Source organism: Pelodiscus sinensis, chromosome 31 (genome assembly GCF_052426305.1).
Source record: "Pelodiscus sinensis isolate ZL-2025 chromosome 31, ASM5242630v1, whole genome shotgun sequence".
NCBI classification, from domain to species: Eukaryota; Metazoa; Chordata; order Testudines; family Trionychidae; genus Pelodiscus; species Pelodiscus sinensis.
The window spans coordinates 15,019,377-15,035,311 of NC_143082.1; the positions used below are offsets into that span (position 1 = coordinate 15,019,377).

The 15,935-nt window shown below is 52.3% G+C and overlaps 1 protein-coding gene across 1 annotated transcript; it reads right to left on the bottom strand.

Moving 5' to 3' along the window:
- Positions 1 to 744: 744 nt before the first annotated feature.
- Positions 745 to 15,543, bottom strand: LOC102459866 (keratin, type II cytoskeletal 5). The gene is made up of 9 exons (XM_006122688.5): positions 14,499 to 15,543; positions 12,411 to 12,619; positions 9,615 to 9,675; positions 9,174 to 9,269; positions 8,748 to 8,912; positions 7,134 to 7,259; positions 6,158 to 6,378; positions 4,270 to 4,304; positions 745 to 2,059 (listed from the first exon to the last, which is right to left on the bottom strand). The coding sequence occupies exons 1-9, from the start codon at positions 14,961 to 14,963 to the stop codon at positions 1,821 to 1,823; spliced, it is 1,617 nt and encodes a 538-aa protein (XP_006122750.3). The 5' UTR covers positions 14,964 to 15,543; the 3' UTR covers positions 745 to 1,820.
- Between the last annotated feature and the right edge of the window lie 392 nt (positions 15,544 to 15,935).

Sequence of the window (15,935 nt, forward strand, 5' to 3'; positions counted from 1 at the left end):
GGAAAGGCAGCATTGACAGAGAGGGGACATTCCTACCACACATTTAAGGACTATTTATCACGCCGTCAGTTTAGACCCTGTCGTGACCCTGGGCGGGGTGGAGGCAGGCCTGTTGTGTGTGGGGAGGAAGTTGGTCCTGAGATGTTTCTTCGTGAGGTGTTCTGGGACAGCCTGTCTGGAACATGCTCTCGGCCTGGGCCGGGTACCTCTTAGGTCAGAGTGTTTCTGTGATACCAGCCCTGGCCTTGCCAACTTCTGTGAGCAGGGCCTGCCTCTTGCTCACAGCTTCACGTTAGCGAAGTCTTGACCATTGTTGGCCAGACCTCAGGCCTCATGCCTGGCCTGTGATACGTAGGCTTGTGTTCCAGGCCCTCATCTTACTACAGGTTCCAACCTCCTGGTCCGGCCCCCTTGGGACCTGACCCACCCCGGATGAGGGATTTTGCCAGACCAGGAGTGGTCATTTCTTGACCCCTGCCAACAGCTCCCTTAGTCTGGTTGGCCGGCCTCCTGGCTGGCTCGCCATCTCCTCCCAGCCCCGCTGCCCTGCCGACCCGCTGGGTCTCCCAGCCCCGCTGCCATGCACTGGGTGGGTTCCCCGCCAGCTCCCGGCCCCTACAGGAGTCCCTGCTGCTGGATCTCCACCGGGACTCTTGCTGGACCAGAAAGTCCCCGGTTTCAAGAGTTTCAACCTGCCCATTGTCTAATAAAGCCGAAAACCACACTGCAGACAGATACGTTGATTGCAGTTTATTGAAGAAATGTCATGAAATCAGGGGACTGCTACATGAAATCAACATCCGCATCCAGTAATAGGAACTGTGAAAATGGGCACATAAAAACGCAGGTTCCCCCCTAAAAATGCAGGCGATGAGACACCGACATTGTTTACCTGTGAGAAGCCATGTCCTGATCCCCAAAGCAGGCTCCTCACCCTTTGGTTTCTGCATATCTGTCACTGGGTGCATAGACACCCTCGATCTTGTGACATCTCTACTTCACTGTCATGATCTCCTGGCTCACACAGAGGAGCTTGGGACCACTGTGAGGTTCGTACTGGATCTAGAAAACTATGTCAGGGTCGGTGCTAATGCCCCATTGGCTAGTACGCAAGCTAGAGTCGAGTACAGAAGACGAATCAGTGGGAACGAAGACTAAATTACGTGATGCAGGTAGGGTAAGAAAAATATCCCCGAGAGAAAGGGGAACTGGTAGGAGCAAGATGGACTCAGAAATATCGACACTGCCTCTTATTGGTCGCCACACCCCCATGCGCCACACCCACCGGTGAGGGACATGTCACCTCCCAAGAGCGAGGGGGAGAGAGAGGTCTCTGCCGGTCGACTAATATGGACCCTAAGATGGAAATGTGACTCTCTAGTCAAGCCTGATGTTTATTCAGAATAAACAACATCTAGCCATGGATAAAGCCAGACTTGGCTCTCAGTGACACTGGTGTCAATCTGGATTTGGCTTTACACCCAGGTTACATGGCTCCAAGCAAGAGTGGGAAGATGATCAAAATCGGTGAATTTCTGCTACCACAGAGCTCGTTAACCGGCCTGGCCAATTACGTGCTGGCTGGGGTTGGTGCGTTACAATTGGGAGTTGAGAGGAATGGAGAAAGGGCCTCGGCTTCAAGCCAGTAAAGGCCTCGTCCCACGAGAATGGGACTTGTATGGCACATCCGTGGTATTTTAGGGGACTTTTCCCTCCCCCAGAAGCGGGTGTCTTCGAGTGGTTTGGGGTGTGCCGCCACCAGGAGGCAGTGTCGTATTTCTTCTCGCCAGGCTGCTGGGAATTGGAGACTGGGTTGGCACTTAAGTGCGGACGCTTTTTTTGGTCGAGGTGGTTTTGGAGACAATTTTCACGCTGGAGCTGCTGCCTCCTCCGGAACTGTATCCTCCCACCAGGCCTCTCCCACTGCTGGTGCTGAAGCTGCTTCCTCCGACGCCGAGCCCGGCGGCATAGGCCAGCCCGGATGCATTTCCCAGCCCGGAGCCCAGGGACAGCCCGCTTCCAGAGTTGTAGCTGCTTCCCCCGGAAGAGTGGACCACAGCTGCAGAGCAGAAGAAAGCAGAGGGTTAGACTGTGTGCTTGATCTTCATATGAACAGAGCACCCATAGTAGCCTGTGTATCTGTGGGTGGTGCACATCTGCACTTGCCCTGGTGCACCGAACAAAATTTATTCTGCACACAGATGGGAAAATTAGAGAGAAAGCTGCCAGCACCTCACAGAAGGACGTGAAAATGTACTGTTTCAGATGGCTGAAGAGGCGGAGTTTCCACCGGTCTCTTGGAGCTGTGGTCCCCAACCTTTTTTATACCGGGGACCGGCAAACCCACTCCCAAACTTTTGGCAGACCGGTAACATTTTATTTGCATACGTGCATCTTCATTGTGCAAATAAAAAATATGCAAATGTGCAAATAAAATGCTATCGGTCCTCCAAAAGCCTTGTCCACCAGAGCCGCTGGGGCCCAACAGCCAGCGGTTCGCTTCCTGCCACCTGTCCGGCAACTGAGATCCACTGTCTGGGAGTTCCTCGCACTCTCTAGTCAGTTTCACCGCTATGTAGTTGCCTCGTACTCACTCCCCTTAGTCTCTGCCAGCAGGGTTTGGGGCGCTAAATCCCTTTGACATCAGGCCTTCCAGGTTTGTCTTTCCTTCAGGTCTCCCCTTCGCTCGTTTCAGTAACCCACCCCTGTTCCCAGCCTAAGAACAATGGTCCATTTATCCACTGTCCTCCCAACAGTGGCCAATGCCAGGTGCCCCAGGTACCTGTCTCTCAGAGATGAATGCATCTGCCTCCCCTGCTTTTAATCCTTCCCCAATTGTTGGGCCAAACTAGATATTTACAGCCCCGACTTTTCCTGCCTGTTCTGATTTCACCTCTCTGCTGCCCTCCTGTTTTGACTGAGCACCCAATAGGACCCTGTAAGGTCTCTCAGTCATCACCCTGCTGAACTTGGGTTTCTCCTGAGTCCTTGTGAGTAGAGCTCTTTCTGCCGAGAAAAGGTGCCCTCAGGGTGGAAATCTCTCTTGTTTGGACTCCAACACGCACAGCCTTGTGTGGGCCTTGCGTTTGTCCCTTTGCACAAGAACGGTTTGCACCTCAAGCACACAAGGAGAGGTTCTCGGGTTCTTTCCCGGAGCTCAGAGAAATACTCTGGCGTCTGTCTCAGTTGTGCCGTACGGATCTGCCAATGCCAAGTTTCAGGGGATTGCCGGGTTAGTCTGTTTCAGCAAACAGAACAAAGAGGCCGGTGGCTCCTTCAATACAATTTGGGCATGAGCTTTCATGAAATGCAAGCCCATGAAAGCCGATGCCCAAATTAACCGTGTTAGACTTTAAGGTGCCACAGGACTCCGTGCTGTATCTGGTGCGGAATTTATTGTAGCCTCTTATTGAATCACTAGAAGTTCGACCAGGCCTTGCTCAGATCCTTCACTCAAATACGTTTTGTTGGTCTTCATTTCAATCATTGCTCTGGGGTGGGGCTGGGGAGGAGGGGTACAGGGTGCCCTGGGGAGAGAGGACACCCCCAGCCCTCTCTCAGCAGCTTGGGGCCAGCTGACCTGCACAGCTGGGCACAGCTGGGGAAGGGGGTGCATGTGCCCCAGCTGGGGGACGGACAGACAGACACAGACGGACAGACACACAACTTGACAATCTCTCTGAAATCTATGGTAGATAGCTGTCCCTTCCTCCACCCCATGTCCCTGCTGGCATCCTGCTTTCCCCATGGGGTTATAATTGCCCCAGTCCCCATCTCTAGCCCCTCGCTGCCCCCTTTGGTCATTCTGCGGGATGACTGTCCCACCTTCCAGGCCCCTCCCTTTCGTTTTTATGAGCAACAATCCCATTCCAGGCACATCTCATTGTCCTGGCACAGCCAAACCCTGACTTGGCTTCACATTATGATACAAGGTAGCTGCTGGCCAGATTTGGAAAGCCTAGCTCTTACTGGTTGGGAGGAGTTCTTGGACAGATGGACAAACAGATGTGCATTTCTAAAATATACAGAAAGATAAAAATATAGGGTGGGGAAGGAGGGAGGTCATCAAGTCCAGCCCCATGGAGTTGATGTAGGTTGAGGTAGGACCATGTAAACCTAGACCATCCCTGATGTGTGTCTGTCCAACCTGTTCTTAAAAACCTCCAGTGACGGGGATTTCACATCTGCCCTTGGAAACCCGTTCCAGAGCTTAACTCCACGAGTTGTCAGCCCATTGCACCTCTAGCATTTGAGAGCCAGAATACTTACAGATGTTCACTGCACCGACACCTTCTCCTGCTAGCCTGTTAGAGAGAGGGAAAGGAAGGGTTAGTATGCTTATTGTAAGCAATTAACATCTAGGATTGTGGTTCTGAATATCTTAGGAGGCTAACATCACTAGCATCCCAGCAAGACCAGGCTTCCAATAAGACCTGACGAGAGATTAAAAAGACTGGGACATTTCAGCTTAGAAAAGAGATGAAGTGGGGATAGGACAGAGGTCTATGAAATCGTGACTGGCGTGGGAAAGTGAATGAGGAAAAGTTATTTACTTTTCCCCATAATATAAGAACCAGGGGTCACCCAATAAAATGAATTGGCAGCAGGTTTAAAACAAACAAAAGGAAGTTTTTCTTCACCCAGCTCACAGTCAACCTGTGGAACTCCTTGCCAGAGGATGTTGTGAAGACTAGGACTTTAACAGGGTTCAAAAAAGAGCTAGATAGATTCATGGAGGTTAGGTCCATCAATGGCTATTAGCCAGGATGGGTAGGGATGGTGTTCTTAGTCCCTTTGTCTAGAAATAGATGACACGGGAGGGATCATGTGAGAATTCCCTGTTCTGTTCACGCCCTCTGGGGCATCTGGCATTGGCCACTATGGGCAGGCAGGACGCTGGGCCGGATGGACCTTTGGTCCGACCCAGTCTGGCCATTTTGCTGTTCTTATGTTCCTTGGGGAAGTTCTGACACACAACAGGAATGACGCCCCTTAACTTGTGGGAAGATCAACCCATTGTATGTTTGAAATGAGGACAGTCTTAGGGCCAGAAATGCCAGTGATGTTCCCTAACCTAGCCCTGACCAGAGCAGATCTGTCCCAAGTCGAGAAATTAATTCACCACTGGACATAGGGCCAGGGCCGAAGACCTATGCCAGCCCTATGGCTACGTCTACACAGCAAAGACAGACTCGTGGCTGGCCCATGCCAGCTGATTTGGATTTCCCGGCCCAAGCCTGAGGCCAGCCGGGGGTGTCTCGCTGCTGTGAGACAGGCCCTGAGCACCTGGAATGGTGCACATGGAATATGTTTGGCAGGAGGGTGCTGACAGAATAGGCAGGCTTTTGGGCAGTTGGGGGGCAGCTCTGTGCTCCTGGAAAGGGTGGGGACTTGGGGGGAAGGAGTAGGCCAGGGGCAGACAGCCCTCAGCGCCTCCTAGCAACCCCCCTCAACCAGCCCCCACTGCCGCCTCGCAACCCCCCTCAGCGCCGCCTAGCAACCCCCCTCAGCCAGCCCTCAGCGCCGCCTCGCAACCCCCCTCAGCGCCGCCTAGCAACCCCCCTCAGCCAGCCCCCAGCGCCGCCTAGCAACCCCCCTCAGCCAGTCCCCAGTGCTGCCTGCTGTCCCCCCCCCCCCCCCGCCCAGGGCTCCAGCGGCAATTTAAAGGGCTCAGGGCTCCAGTCGCCACGGCTGCCCTGTTGAATCACCGGGTCCCGGAGCAGTCGCCCCTTTTGCGCCCCGCCCTCATCGGTGGGCCTGAGTCCCGTCCCGCCCCCCCCCGTCCGGGTTCAGTTTCATCCTCTGAGCGCAGACATGGGACCCATCTTCCCAGGGTGCGATTTCCCCGTGGCCGGCGGGAGGGCTGTGGGTTGGATCAGGGTGCCGAGACAGGATTCGAACATCCAGCACGCACACGCCCTTTCCCCACGTCGTCCCCAAATGTCTTTGGAAAACTTTCACCCCCCAAATCCTTCGTCCTCCCTTCAGCCTCCCGCTCCCCGTTGAATATTTTTGCCGTGGCAATGTGAAAAGATTCCCTTTGGGGTTTCGGTTTTTTCAACCAAAACTGATTTTTTGGGGTTTTTTTTTTTTGCAAAAATGCAAATCGAGGAGCTATTTTCTTCCCCAAAAACGTCGTGCGGTGTATTCCCCCCACCTGCTCTCCTCTCCTTCCAGCAGCTTGCGGTAGGTGGCGATCTCGATATCCAGGGCCAGCTTGACGTTCATCAGCTCCTGGTACTCCCGCAGCTGGCGGGCCATGTCCTGCTTGGCCTTCTGCAGGGCATCTTCCAGATCAGCCAGTTTGGCCTGGGCATCTCGAAGGGCCAGTTCGCCCCGCTGCTCGGCGTCGGCGATGGCCGTCTGCAGGTTAGCGCACTGCGAAGGCAGGGACCGCGCACGGTGAATGAATCCCCTTTGGAGCCTGGGGGAAAGGGCAGCCTACCAGCCCCCTCACTGCACAGGGCCTGACTGGGGCTAGCATCAGTGCTTGCAGAAAGGTGGCACAATTGTCACCTGTCGATCACGGAACCTCTCACCTCAGCAAGGAACTCAGGGTTTCAGAGACTGGCCCAGATCGCCAGATCGATCCCTGATCTCCGCACCCCCGAGATCTGTAGGCCTGCCAGGGACTAATCTAATATTACTGCTTTCCTAGGAAAACCTCAGGACTGTGCAACTTATTGTGTTTTGCAACAGCTCCCTTAGCATCATCATCGCAATAATCCCTAGTATCTTTTAGCAGTAGTTCCCAAAGATGTATACAAAGGAGGGCAGTGTTGTTATACCCATTTTGCAGAAGGGAAAACTGAGGCAACTTGTGGCAGGTCACCAGCAGGTCAGGCTGAGCCAGGATTTGAGTCTCTCACTCCTGAGTCTCAGACCAATGCCACATTGGCAGTTAATGCCAGAGCACAGGATGCTCCAGCCATTTGCCTCTCCTGTCCCTGGGAGCATGGGACTGCCGCTAAGGCAGCTGGGAATTCCTGGGAGGGATTTCCCTCTGCTGGGTCTCTTCTGGTCCTGAAATTCCAGGATATTTCCTCATGCCTCCTTCGCCCACCTCCCAGACACCTGTCCCGACCCCACCACCGTCCCTTCTAACCACCACAGGAACCACCCCATGGACGTGCCTGTTTCTTCACATTGTCGATTTCCGAGTGAAGCCTCTGGACCATGCGGTTCATGTCGGAGATCTCGATCCGGGTGGTGCGCAGGTCGTCCCCGTGTCTTCCAGCAGTCAGCTGCAGCTCTTCATACTGTGAGGGGTGGGAGGAAACCAGAGGACGCACAGTCAGACATGGGGAGGAGGCTGGAAAGGGGCATCAGAGGGGATTGTGGTGAGCCATGTAAACAACTGAAAGGAAGCGATTTCTTTCCCCTCTTCCTTTGCATGGAGCTACATTAATGCCCTGGTGGGGTAGGAGGTCTCCATAAGCTGGGGATCACATACCCTGTCCCACGTATATATTTAGAGTGTTTCCATCTGTGAGTCCATTTGTTCCAAGAACTCCTCCTAAACAGACAGAGCGAGGGCCGCCAAATATGGCAGGCAGCTTCTTACTCTCCTAACTTAAAGCAAGGTGGGGATTTGGTTGTGCCAGGGCAACCGGAAGCCCTGGGAATGGGACTGGTTTCCACAACATGGGAAGAGAGGGGTTATTTGGAGGGATGTGATACTCAGAGTGGCCACTGGGGGCAGCCGCACCAGCTAAGGAGTGGCCAGCAGGGATGGGCTCCGCCATCTTGCCTGCCAGCACATGGGGTAAGTAGCTCCCTGCCCCATACTCTTTCTCTCCCCCTCTGTCCTCAGTAGCAATGCCAGAGGGGGGGGGGGGGGAGAGAAAATGCCCCTCGGGGCAGGTAGGGTTCCTCAACCCCCAACCCTCACTCTCACACACTGCCATTCCCAGCCTCCTGCACTGCCCCACCCCCCACATTCCCAATACCCTGCCCTGAACCCCCTGCACCCCCCACATCACCAGCCCCCTGCCCTCAAGGACCAGATCACACCGGGTAAGTCTTCTAGTATGTTCTAAAATTCAGCTCTTGCTTAGAAACGGTAATGCATTTCACCATTCCTGCTCCCAATAAGAAATTCAAGGTCCATATGGCAAGGAGGTGAAATGGGTTTCTAAGGGTGTGTTTCCACGGAAGGTGTAATTTCCAGCCAAAGTAGACATGCCCATTCTAGCCCTGCTCAAGTTAGCATCCTAAAAATACCAGTATCATGGTGCTGGCATGAAAGGTACGATGGGATAGCCACTCTGAGTCCAACCCATCTAAAGCCCTAGGCATGTACTTGGGGCAAACTTTTCCATCCTGCAAACACTTCTGAGATTGAAAACAAGAACAACAAAATTGTCCCAAATTAGGGTAAAAAATCAAACTATCAAAAATGTTCACAAAGTGGACACATGCCCTCCACCTCCCACACCTCCGCATTGTGCTTTGGGAGGATGGATTAAATGTTTCATTTCAGTTTTGACCCTTTTAAACTATTTTTAAGACATAACAGAGTTGAAATATAACATCTTTTCAAAATAAAAACACCTGACACTTTTTCTGAAAATACTGGACATTTTTTCTCCAATTCTTTAAAAATAATATCCCAGTTGATAACAGTTTTGCAAACATTTTCACTTTTGTGGCAACGACACTTTTCTGGAAAAAACGGATTCAATCTCTCCACCGAGCCTACCGACGAATATCGTAGTGCAAACCCTCCGAACTCTAGCGCCACTCACCTTGGTTTGGTACCAAGACTCCGCCTCAGCTCGGCTCCTGTTGGCAATATCTTCGTACTGAGCTTTGACCTCCGTGATGATGCTGTCGAGGTCCAGCTTTCGGCTGTTGTCCATGGAAAGTACGACAGAAGTGTCCGAGATGTGTGACTGCATCTGAGCTAATTCCTGAAAAAAATCAAAGAAAAATGACATTCGGGATCAGGCTCTCTCTTCGTGCCTCCTCTGGTTTGCGTCCTCTTCATTGAAATGTTGCATGCTAAAACACCAGCCTAAAGGGAATGACAGCGCTATAAATACACATGACTAGGCACGTGTATCTCCAGTGGTTTGATTCTCTCTGAGGTAAGGCTGGCTTCTGGAATGGGTAGAATGCAAAATGGCACTATGGTAGCCCCAGGAGACTTGGGAAAGCTGGAAGGGCCTTACTGCTTCGTAGAGAGCTCTCAGGAAGTTGATCTCATCCGTCAGGGCATCTGCTTTGGCCTCCAGCTCCACCTTGTTCATGTAGGCAGTGTCCACATCCTGAAAACACAAGGACGGAGAAGGTCTAGCCAGACAGGGCACAAAATGCCAGGGGACAACCGGACAATGCCAGATATTATGGGATATCTGATTTTGGTGACCTCCTGAGGTCTCTTCCAACTCTACGAGTCTATGATCTGGAGATACATCACCCTGGCTGGGGGTAGAAAGAGAGACAAGTTGGACCACCAGCTTACCTAAAAGAAGGGTTTCGGTGAGGATGGGCAGAGCTCTGCCCTCATTGTTCTCCCGGAGATGGGGGAAGAAAAGGTCAAACAGATATAAAGAAGTCCTTTAAAAAAAACCAACCCCCCTCCCCGGTCCTTTTTTATCAAGATCACTTGCCTTCTTGAGCATCACAAACTCATTCTCCGCCGCTGTGCGCTTGTTGATCTCGTCCTCGTACCTGGGGTGGGAAGAAGGGGAGACAAGCAACTTGTCACGACGTGGGGAAGTATCACCACATAGTCGCCATGGCCCGCACGCTGCAAGCCCTGGCTATGTGGTCCTCCTTGACAAGCCTGGGCTTGGCCAACGTCTTGACCTTGGCTCTCAAGGACATGGTCAGAGCCCGTTCAGAAAGGCCACTTACTAGCTGATCCCCTGAGAGGCCAGAAGGAGCAGCAGGAAGAAGTGGCTGATGGGGCGTCGCCTGCCTGGAGTACGCGAGAAGCCTACTTGAAGATACTGCACCCTGGGGCCACGCAATGGAAGGGCGCCATTCCCAGAACAAGCAAGCCTTCATTAAAGGCATGTTCCAGCCGCCTCCCATTTTCCACCCTGCTTGAAAGCAGGCTCGTAATCCCTGTAACTGTTCTCAGGCTGGAAGGGTTGGGTGGGGCTCTGGTTGAGCTCATGCGTGCCACGCCTGGGTTAGTCAGTCGAGGCTGGATTCGGCATGGATGCCTGCCATCCGGGTGACTTTGGTGGAGCTGCAAAAGCAGAGGGTCTATGGGCAGACTCCAACCTGGTGCGTGTCTCTGCTACGTGACGAATCCAGCGTCTGACTCCAGCTCTCCTGCTTGGTGATACTTAGCAATGCCCCTCAGCAATTGTGGGGAGGATGATGGCTAACACAACACACAGAACACTACACACAGACTGCTGTCCTGTCCACGAGGAGTACAGATAGTTCGGAATAGGAAGCCTATTCCGAACTATCTAGTCCGTGCCGCGTGTAGCCGCGGGCACGGAGTCCGCACTAGCGGACATTTAAAAATGGCGACCCCCGGCAACATGCAAATGAAGCCCGGGAAATTCAAATCCCGGGCTTCATTTGCAAGTTCGTATGACTACATTAACCATCCTAGTTCGAACTAGGGTGGTAGTGTAGACATACCCTTAGGTTGAACCTCTCTAGTCCGGCAACCTCCGTGGTCCGGCATGATGTGTGTTCACCACATGTCCGCTTAGCAAAGGTGTGGCCAAGTTTTCTCGGCCCCATAAAGTTTGTTTCCCACCCCCAGTCCTGGCTCTCAGTGTTCGGTGCTGTTATTTAGCTCTAATTGCCCCCTCGATGTCTCAGAGCCCAGCATCGGTAATGCTGCTAGACAATATTGACCTCCTGTGGTCCGGAAAATTCTCTGATTTGGCACCGGGCAGGTCCTGAGAGTGCCAGACTACAGAGGTTCAACCTGCAATTAATTGGGGGAGATAAATGGCTACAATTCAAAGAGAGATTTTGTGCCCCATGGAAAGTAAGCCAGGCAAGATTGTCTCTTCACGAAAGGAAGGATAACAGGCTCTCTCTCCTCGGGAATACGATACCCATGAGAGGGCGTGATGGCCCAGCTATGTTCATATCTATCTCGGCTTCTATACGTGGCAAATTCATTCAACCTCCCACCCAAAACACACCAAAATTAAGTTGAAAAGGAGAGCAAATAGCTCCCATGTTCTTTTCAACTCCCCATCACAGGGCACACCCCTGAAACAAGCCACATCCTTTTCCCATTAGCCGGAGATTCTGGGGATCATGTCAGGACAGGGGCTACAATTTATCTCTATTCAGCAGAGCACTTATGCACGCGCTTATCTTTAAGCGTGTGCTTACATCCTTTCCTGAATCGGGGCCCAAGTGGCTGTGGGGTCCCTCTCTGGAAACAGAGCCAGAAATTCATCGATTTGCAGGCCTGACTGAGTATTAAGCCCAACCTCCTGAACCACACCAACTAGAATTTCACACAGTCATTCCCGCCTTGATCCAAGCAGAATTCCTAACGGTTTCCAAGGACCCTCCTTAAATGAATTAGCCTCCCATGCCGCTGATCTGTTGCAGACAGTGTCTACGCTAGACCAGTGGTTCTCAGTTTGATTCGATTGCCTCACTCTTCTTTGGGTCGGCGGGATTTTATGTTGCCCTTGTACTTGAAAGCAGAACGGAAGTAGCGGCTGCTGGCCGGGCACCCAGCTCTAAAGGGCCAAGACTCACAGGGAAGGTCAAATCAAGATACACAGTTCCAGCTACATTAGTTACCTAGCTGGAGTCGAACTCCCTTGTTTCGAGTTTCCTGCTGTCCCCACAGCGGAAGACCGCTAAGAGCCAACACTCCTATTGGCTTCCTTTATTCCTTGCAGAGTAACTGGCTTCACGTTACTCCTTAACTAGACTCGCTAAATCAAACTCCGGAAGATTGATCGCAACAGCGTCGATGTTCCGTTTAGCGGAGACATGGCCCCACACGTGTATGCGGGTATAAGCTTTCGTGGGCTGGAACCCACTTCATTGTTTTCACTCGGGGCGAAGGGGGGATTTTTCACCACCCTCAAGCCATGTCCACACTATGGAGAAGATCAATTCTCCAGAGATCAATCTTCTAGTGTTCAATTTAGCAGGTCTAGTGTAGACCCCCAAATCGAACGCTGAGGGCAGACAGTACTCCTCCCTCTGCAAGGGGGAAGGGAAGCCGATTGGTCCCACAGGCAAACCGAATCCAGCTATGCGTAAGGAGGATGGTGTACCCTAAACCAACCTGCCTGGTCTAGTGTAGACCTAGGTTTAGGGAGGGGGAGTCGCGCCGATACATTTGTAGTATAGCCCCGGCCTGTGTTTTTCGGTACAACACCTATGGGTGTGGCATAATCATGAGAGTACCACAGATTAGCAGAGCGTAGCAGACCAGGCTAGAAAGTTTCGCTTACCTGATCTTGAAATCTTCCACCGTGTCCTGCATGTTCCGCACCTCTGCCTCCAGCCGAGGCCTCTCGCCGCTGATAGCGTCTAGCTGCCGGCGCAGGTTGTTGATGTACGCCTCGAACAAGGGCTCAATGTTACTTTTCACGGTTTTGTGCTCCTGCAGCAGGCACCATTTGGTCTCCAGCACCTTGTTCTGCTGCTCCAGGAATCGGACCTGAGCCCCACCAGACAAAACACCGAAAACTTAGAAGTAGCCTCATCGAGTTAAAAAAGTAAAAGATCATCTCCACCCCCGAGCGGACTTCTTAAGACCTCGATTGGAAGGTCTTCTGGGCAGGGACTTTGAGTGCAGGATGGCTTTAAAGGAGCATGTGCATTTAATACATGTTAGAAAAGCCGGGGCTAAGAGTCAGTTGTTTCTATCCATCTCAGTAAAATACGCAGAGTGCCATCAAAGCAGGGGCGGGCAAAATACGGCCCGCAGACTAGATCGGGCTGGCCAAGGACTGGATCCAGCCCGCAGCCACCCAGAGGCTCTGCCTGTCCAGCTAAATCCTGTGTAACCCACACAACTCCCCCATGGAGCGGCACTTAGACCCTTATAGAGAGAGAGAACAACAAGGGAGCTCTACAGCCGCCACGGGGAGCCAGCTGGCTTTATCGCGCAAGCTGTAGCAGCTCCTTCACTAAGCTCCAGAGGTCCCGGGTTCAAATCTGCCTGGTGGGGGTTACACCTGCACCCCTTCTCCAGGTCACAACTCCAGCCCATCCCAGACCCCTGCATCCCCTCCTCCAGGACAGAATCCCAGCTCACAACCCTTCCTTCACCCAAATTCCCTCCCAGACCTCGCACCCCAATTCCTTACCCCCAGGTCCCTTCTGCACCCAACCTCCATGCCAGAACCCTCTCCTGCACCCGTACCCCTTCCAGTCTTCTGTACCCCAGTCTCTGGCCCCAGATCACAATCCCTCCTTCACCCAAATTCCCTCCCAGACCCTGCACCCCAATTCCTTACCCCCAGGTCCCTTCTGCACCCAACCTCCATCCCAGAACCCTCTCCTGCACCCGTACCCCTTCCCGTCTTCTGGACCCCAGTCTCTGGCCCCAGATCACAACCCCTCCTTCACCCAAATCCCATACACCCCAATCCCTTACCACCAGCTCCCTTCTGCACCCAACCTCCATCTCAGACCCCACATCCCCTCCATGAATATCATGGAAGAATGTGGCCCTTGAACACTTACATTCTTGGATTGTCGACCCCTGCAATAGAGAGACAATGTGAGCGAGGGAATATTACTGGAACAGTTTTGGCAGGTGAAGGAGATAAACTTTTGAGCTATACAGAGCTCTTCCTGTCACCAGAATACAATATATTTCCTCGCCTATCCTCTCTCTCAAAACCCTGGGGCCAACAAAGCTACAATCACACCCTAGTGCAGGAAACATTTGCGTTTCAAAGCTCTTAGATCCATGACCATATCTTTCCTTTATGTTTATTCCCATTTGGGGGGTGCTGAAGCCATAATAAACAGGCACTGTTTCAGGTGCGATTTAAAAATGAGGCAGTACCGCTTGTTTGAAACGTCACGGTCAAGCAACAATTGGATGCAAATTGTTAGTGCGTGTCTTTTGTTTTCCTCGTTTGCAAGAGAACAGGCATGGAGAAACATTCAGCCTTGAAAACTTAGAAGAGAAATTGACCAAGCCCGGCACAAAATCGCCGGGTCTGCTTTCACTCAGATGCCGATGCTATTTTAAAGAATTAAAATATTTAAATCTTTGAATTAAAGAACTCAGAAGACGTCCCCCAGCTCAGGGGGCAAGTCGAACATTTTCAGAATCTCGCACTTCACGTGCCAAAGCTACAGAACTTAGAGGGATGGGAGAATGAAGGATCAAAATCCTTCTTTCATGCCCAGAATGTAACATGGGGGCAAGCAGAGGGAAAATTCTGTGATGAAAGGGCTATGACGATTTTGTCCCTCATAACGGAGAACAATAACGAATCACAGAACGTTTAACGGATCTCGAGTAGCCAATGGCGTGCATGCAAAGACAGGTGCCGCGGCGGAGGCTGACCCTGCCTTACCTTGTCAATGAAGGAGGCGAATTTATTGTTGAGGGTCTTGATCTGCTCTTTCTCCTCTTTCTTCACCTTCTGGACGCTGGGGTCGATCTCCAGGTTGAGGGGCATCAGGAGGTTCTGGTTGACGGTGACCTGATGGATCCCGCCAGCTCCGGATGCGAATCCACCACCAAGCCCATATCCAGCTTCGCTGATCCTACCTCCCATCCCGCCGTAACCTAACCCGTAAGCGTACCCCGATCGTGCGGAGTGATAGCCTCCGCCAACGGAAATTCTTTTGCTTCCGCCTAGACCATGGAAGCTCCTGCTGCTGAAACCGCCGCCGCTGATCCGTCCCAGGCCTCCGCCACCTCCCCGGGAAACGGACATGGAGCTGAAGCTGGTTCGGCTCCCTGGGATGCCGGTGGAGGAGGCGCTAAAATTCCTAGTGAATCCGCCCGACCGAAGGTTGATGGTTTTCTGAGCCATGGCTTCCGATCGCAAGGTCTGAGGAGCGGGTAGAGTAGAACGGTCGAAATGCAAAGGAAGAGCGAGGTCCTTCTGAGCTCGGGTCCGGCGGGTCGCTCTTTTTATCTGCTTGAGGAGCTGGGCTTGGTCATGGGACAGCTCTGATCCCTGGGCTGAATTAATCCGTTTGGTATGCCTGGCAGCGGCCCATCTTCCCCAACCCGCTAATCACCGGCTGTCCTGGAACATCCCTTCACAGAACATCCTGGCAAGCTAGAAACTCGTAAAGCTAACTCGAATTTTCCTTTCTCAGAGCAGAGATGATTACCAAAATAAAAAAATCCCAGGCTCCCTCGGGGTTTGCTTTTAACTCAGCACAAATAGCCTTTCATCTTCCCAGCTCAGGGGAATTAAGTAGGGTGCGGAGAGGAGACCGTTGGCATTTTTTGCTTCAGCACGGACCCGCTTTGCCACCCTTCCGCCTCTGGGCATCACAGAGCTGGCTCAGAGCTTGGATTCAGCTGTCCCCAAGAAGGCGTCTCATGCCTCAGTTGAACAGCCTTCTCTTGTCGTGAGCAGGACACGAGAAGTCATTCCTCCGCTGGGCTCTGCGCAGATTCGGCCTCAACGGGAGTGTTGTGTCCAGTTTTGGGCACCCCGTGCCAAGAAAGACGTGGAGAAATTGGAGAAGGTCCAGGGAGAGCAACAAGAATGATGAACCGCTTAGAAGGCATGACCCATGAAGGAAAACTGAAAGAACTGGGCTTGTTTAATTTAGAAAAGAGAAGATGGTGAGGGAACATGCTGGCAGCTTTCAAGTACCTAAAAGGGAGTTCCAAGGAGGAGGGAGAAAAATTGTTCTCCTTGGCCTCTGATAATACAACAAAAAGCAATGGGCTTAAATTGCAGCAAGGGAGTTTCAGGTTGGACATTAGGAAAAACTTCCTGCCTGTCAGGGTGGTTAAACACTGGAATAAATTGCCTAGGGAGGTT

Excerpts from the sequence above, each read along its gene's own strand:
- LOC102459866 (XM_006122688.5), bottom strand. The coding sequence starts at position 14,963 with ATGGCTCAGAAAACCATCAACCTTCGGTCGGGCGGATTCACTAGGAAT. Across the intron at positions 9,676-12,410 it reads GTGGAAGATTTCAAGATCAG|GTACGAGGACGAGATCAACA; the intron begins GTAAGCGAAACT and ends TTCCCACCCCAG. Across the intron at positions 4,305-6,157 it reads CTGGAAGGAGAGGAGAGCAG|GCTAGCAGGAGAAGGTGTCG; the intron begins GTGGGGGGAATA and ends TCTCTCTAACAG.